Here is a 5,185-nt window from a genome sequence, read left to right as displayed (position 1 = left end):
ATAATCCGAGCAAATTCAATAGGGACCTCACACGGTCGTGCTCGGGCCCTAAAAAAAAAATAATCCGAGCAAATTCAATAGGGACCTCACACGGTCGTGCTCGGGCCCTAAAAATATATATATAATCCGAGCAAATTCAATAGGGACCTCGCACGGTCGTGCTCGGGCCCTAAATATAATCCGAGCAAATTCAATAGGGACCTCACACGGTCGTGCTCGGGCCCTAAATATAATCCGAGCAAATTCAATAGGGACCTCACACGGTCGTGCTCGGGCCCTAAAAAAAATAAATAAATAATAATCCGAACAAATTCAATAGGGACCTCGCACGGTCGTGCTCGGGCCCTAAAAAGTCTCTAACTCTGCCTGTCAGCTCGCTCTGCTCCGTTAAAACTGAATTTACCATACAGAATTGAATACGAGTGCACTCCAGATTTAGCTGCAGCCAGCTGATCGTGTGCTTCTCCCTATACCGCAGTTCTGTGTCCACGCATGCAGCAAACTGAAAGCACTGTCTGTCGGAGTGTCTACGTGAAAAGAGAAGGAAGACATGGCTGGTAGTATTGTCTTCAGAGTTGTTAAACACCTCAGCGCACTGAAGGAAGCCATCTGACTGTGTGAGGGGCAAGATCGTTGATGTCTGCAGGCAGAGTAGGCCTAGAGCTCTCCTGTCTGACTGGTCCACCAATAGCAGAGAAGATGACCCCTTGAGACACAGCCCCTCCTCATTTGCATAATGAGGCAGAAATGCATACAGAAATTTAAAAAGCACAGGCAGAAATAAATACCATGGGTGAAAATAAATAAGGTAAAAAAATACAAAGGAAGAATAAAACAGACAAAAATATTAAAACACACACATAAATAAATACATTTAAAAAATTAGTAATAAATAAAGTTGAAGATTATAACGGAGAATAAATAAATAAGGTAATTATAACAAAGGTGAATAAGTAAAGGCACTAATTAAAATATATACATTTATGTCTCCTTGTATAATTTAATTACTACCTACATTTATTTATTTACTTTATTTTTTTGTGTATTTAATTGGATGCTTATTTATTTGTTTGAATCATCGACGCCACAGTTTAGTTCTCCTGTCAATGGAGCCTACTTTGCAGTAAAAAAAAATATATATTTATATATATATATAATCTTAGCAAATTCAATAGGGACCTCACACGGTCGTGCTCGGGCCCTAAAAACAATCTTACCAAATTCAATAGGGACCTCACACGGTCATGCTCGGGCCCTAAAAATGTGAAAACTGTGGGGTTAAAGAAAATGTTGAACATATCATTTTGCACTGCATATTGTTTGAGTTGGAAAGACAGATATTTCAAGATAGGGTTCAGGAAGCAGGGCGGGAATGGATTCTGATGGGGGTATTGGGAACAGAAGGAGAAGAAAAGGGTATAAGAATCACCAGGAAGGCATTATTTAAATTTCTTAAAGACACTGGGTTGGTGAACAGAATATGAGAGCACCTTATTGAGGTTGATAGCTGAGTGATATGATGTCACACACTCCAGTACAGTAGGTGGCGGTATGCACTTAAAAGTTGTTTGCAATCCGCCATTAAAGAAGAAGAAGAAGAAGAAGAAGAAGAAGAACGCCATAAGATGGCAGTGATACGACCTTGGACTGTGGATGCGACGTTGCCAGCTGGCATGACGTCTGAAGAAGAAGAAGAAGAAATCGTCATTTCCGGTGTTTCTCTGCCGGCGGGAAGCTGTTGTGTAGTGCAGTGTCCGTTTTACTGACAATGTCCCGCATTCTGAACGGTATCGTGGCGGTGTGTCCTGACCTGGGTATCGGTAAAAATGGAAATCTGCCCTGGCACCCTGTTAGACTCAAGTAAGTGACTTTGGTAGACGGTTTGGTGGACTCTAATCAACCCTTCAATTAACGCTTCAGTAACGTTACCATACACTCTGTAGTTGGGCTCCAGCTTTAACATTACACTGTTGATGCACGGAGCAACTTTTAGAGCAGTGGTGCTGGGCAATGTTCCCGTCAATGGTAATGATTAAAGATTACTATACAGTAATCCCTTTCCCCCACCACTCCACCACTTTCCCCGCCCAGTCGCTATCCGTTGAAAACATAGTCGGACTTGCCACCAGCAACATTGCCCAGCAACATTGCTCAAAACCTTGCCCTTTGTATCATAAGCTTTGGTAATGTTACACAACGGAAGAGCATGAGCCATTGAAGGTAGCGCGATAGCAGCAGCTGTGAATTATACCTGTATTAACTTTGTCAACTATTAAATATGTTCTTCATTTATAGTAACGAATTCAAGCACTTCCGAACGATGACAGCGACTCCATCAGTAGAAGGTAAATTAGTTAACCTTGTGTTTTTCTAACCATGATTTACTATGCTGTTTGTTATATGCATGTATGTATGTATGTATGCATGTATGTGCATTTGTGGGTATGTTTTGTTGTGGCTAAGATTTGGAACTTGAGTCTGTAATAAGTTTTTAATTGAATATTAGTTGTGTGTGTGTATATGTGTGTGTGTGTGTGTGTGTGTATATATATATATATATATATATATGTGTGTGTGTGTGTCACGTTAAGTTTACTTGTAATGAATTCAAACCTTTTTGTCCTGCAGGCAAGCAGAACGTGGTGATCATGGGCAGGAAGACATGGTTTTCCATCCCAGAGAAGAACAGACCTCTGAATAACAGGATCAACATCGTCCTCAGCAGGGAGCGCAAGTATGCATCACGTGCAGATAATGCTGCTACAAACCAGTGTTCCAGTGGATTCTGGGGATCCATTTTCTAAGTTTTATCTGAATAGTTTTTTCTCCTGTGTTTCAGAACAAGTGGAAAAAAGGAATTTATAAAGATTCTTCTGACAAAACCTTTTACATTAGCCATTTACACCTATCCAACGAAGGTTAAAGTCAAGGGCAACTGGACTTGGTTCCTCATCCAAAGGACTTCTTCAGTTCTGTGTGTGTGTGTGTGTGTGTGTATCGGATGAGGGACGAAACGTCTTCCAGTATCTTCAACCAAGTCCAGTTGCCCTTGACTTTAACCTTCGTTGGATAACTATGACCTGGATGACTGAGAATCTTCATAGACATTTTACACCTATCGTTAAAATGCATCCCTGATCCAGATCGTATCTGCATATGATTTTAACCTGATTACAATTATGTGTCTCCAGTGTCCAGACTGAGATCCAATTAAGATCTGATCACTCTGTCCAGCTCCAACAATCTAACCTCACATTGTCCTCTTATTTGCGTGGGTCCAAAAAATGCTCCATCACTATAGACTGTATATTTTATCAGGGATGTGATTTTTCTGGATTAATCCGGAATTCCAGATTTTCTGACCTGAAAATCGGACCCACGTGAATCATGCAGATCTGTAATTTAAAAGGGGGGGGGGGGGGGGGGGGGGGGGGGGCAGTAATACTGTAATATTACTTTTCCCTGTAAAGAATAGTATGACGGATTACTATTTCCAAAACAGTTATCTTATTACAGTTACTAATCATATTAAGGCTTTCCTACTGAACGCACCATCCCTGACGTGAATGCGCGACCGCGCTGCAGCTCAGCGGCACCGGACCTTATCAGCTATGACCCAAAAAGGAAGACAGGAGAACAGGGAGGAGAGGTATTTTCGACAGTTGTAAGTAACGTTGTTGCCATTATTGTGTGACAGTCTAAGATGCAAAGAACATTGTCGTCCGTTGTAAACTTTGTGCGACCAGCAAAAAGCTTTTAACCGCGAACAATTCTACAGTGACTTAGTCTAATTGAAGCATCAGCTACAGCAAAACAGCAACATGAAACTCAGAAAGAAACTCCGGCCGCTACTGCCAGTGATGCTTGGACTCATCGGGAGAGAGTGGCATTATATCACCCAGTAATAAGTAGGCTAGAGTAGCTAATACTACTTTTTTAAGGCTATATGCTAAGTAACTAGGTAATAGCTGTATTTTTAGGGCCCGAGCACGACCGTGCGAGGTCCCTATTGAATTTGCTCGGATTATTAGGGCACGAGCACGACCGTGTGAGGTCCCTATTGAATTTGCTCGGATTATTTATTTAGGGCCCGAGCACGACCGTGCGAGGTCCCTATTGAATTTGCTCGGATTATATATATATTTATTTATTTATTTATTTTATTTTTTCTGCAAAGTAGGCTCAACTGACATGGCCTAAACATACTCGAAAACTCACCAAAATTTGCAAACATGTCAGAACCGGTGAAAAATTTCGTATTCTACAAGTTTCACACATGGGCGTGGCAAAATGACTCGCTAGCGCCACCTAGAAAATTGGAAAAGATTAGCCCCTCGTTCACGTTCAACCTACATGTACGAAATTTTCTGGGGACAAGTATCGTACAGTGCTTTCAGTTTGCTGCATGCATGGACACAGAACTGCGGTATAGGGAGAAGCACACGGTCAGCTGGCTGAAGCTAAATCTGGAGTGCACTCGTATTCAATTCTGTATGGTAAATTCAGTTTTAACGGAGCAGAGCGAGCTGACAGGCAGAGTTAGAGACTTTTTCTGTCCGTTTCTCTCTTTACAAAGACGCATGTTGCAGTCAGAGTCTTCTCTGAGATGCGAGCACGACATACAACACAATTTATCAAATTACACAACGGATATACAGTATGAAAATAAGATTGATTGGATTATACTCACAGGAAGTATAAAACCTCTTACATGGGTCTATTAAAAGTACAGTAACACAAAAATGTCAGGGAAATTACTTTACTTAGATTTAAGTACTGCAGTTGTACATTTGAAATACCTTCCTACCTTTCTGATAGGAAGCCTTCTTGAGGTGGTATAAAACATTTCTTCTTATATTCTGATTTGAGTTGTGGACAACTATGACCACATGAATTTAAAAAATTAAACATTTCACTGCCCAAGTCAGCTATAACACAAGTCTTGTTCATCAGACTACATGCTGTACAGTATTTGTGGACAGATTTTGTCCCAGGATTTATTATGCATTTCTTCTTCGTTGCATGATTTAGAATAATAAGGTGAGAAATGGGTCTGTTCTGAGTTCATCCTGCACTGCAGCAGCTAATAAAGTCCATTTAATCCCAAAAACGCTTTTCTTTTAGGCAGTCTGGAGCAGAAAACAACTCACCTTTCTCAAGTTGTACAGTAATGTCACATGTGTAT

General features: G+C 40.9%; 1 protein-coding gene across 3 annotated transcripts; it reads left to right on the top strand.

Annotated features, from left to right (window-relative positions):
- The first annotated feature begins 1,648 nt into the window (after positions 1–1,648).
- On the top strand, positions 1,649–3,780 carry LOC123956489 (dihydrofolate reductase-like). 3 transcript variants are annotated; one of them, XM_046028699.1, is made up of 4 exons: positions 1,649–1,860; positions 2,296–2,345; positions 2,629–2,734; positions 2,840–3,020. In XM_046028699.1, exons 1-4 carry the CDS (start codon positions 1,769–1,771, stop codon positions 3,003–3,005), a joined length of 414 nt encoding a protein of 137 aa, XP_045884655.1. In that variant the 5' UTR covers positions 1,649–1,768; the 3' UTR covers positions 3,006–3,020. The 3 variants fall into 3 exon arrangements, with proteins under 3 accessions (XP_045884655.1, XP_045884657.1, XP_045884658.1); XM_046028701.1 differs by lacking the exon at positions 2,840–3,020 and adding an exon at positions 3,534–3,780 and having other exon boundaries at positions 1,653–1,860; XM_046028702.1 differs by lacking the exon at positions 2,840–3,020 and adding an exon at positions 3,517–3,538 and having other exon boundaries at positions 1,653–1,860.
- The last annotated feature ends 1,405 nt before the right edge of the window (positions 3,781–5,185 follow it).

The sequence above is a fragment of the Micropterus dolomieu genome, linkage group LG18 (genome assembly GCF_021292245.1).
Source record: "Micropterus dolomieu isolate WLL.071019.BEF.003 ecotype Adirondacks linkage group LG18, ASM2129224v1, whole genome shotgun sequence".
Lineage (NCBI taxonomy): Eukaryota > Metazoa > Chordata > Actinopteri > Centrarchiformes > Centrarchidae > Micropterus > Micropterus dolomieu.
Note: the sequence above shows the minus strand (reverse complement) of the source record. Positions and strands in the feature narration are given on the sequence as shown.

Coding starts and splice junctions, on each gene's coding strand:
- LOC123956489 (XM_046028699.1), top strand. CDS start 1,769: ATGTCCCGCATTCTGAACGGTATCGTGGCGGTGTGTCCTGACCTGGGT. Junction 1,861..2,295: donor TGGCACCCTGTTAGACTCAA/GTAAGTGACTTT, acceptor CTTCATTTATAG/TAACGAATTCAAGCACTTCC. Junction 2,735..2,839: donor GTCCTCAGCAGGGAGCGCAA/GTATGCATCACG, acceptor CCTGTGTTTCAG/AACAAGTGGAAAAAAGGAAT.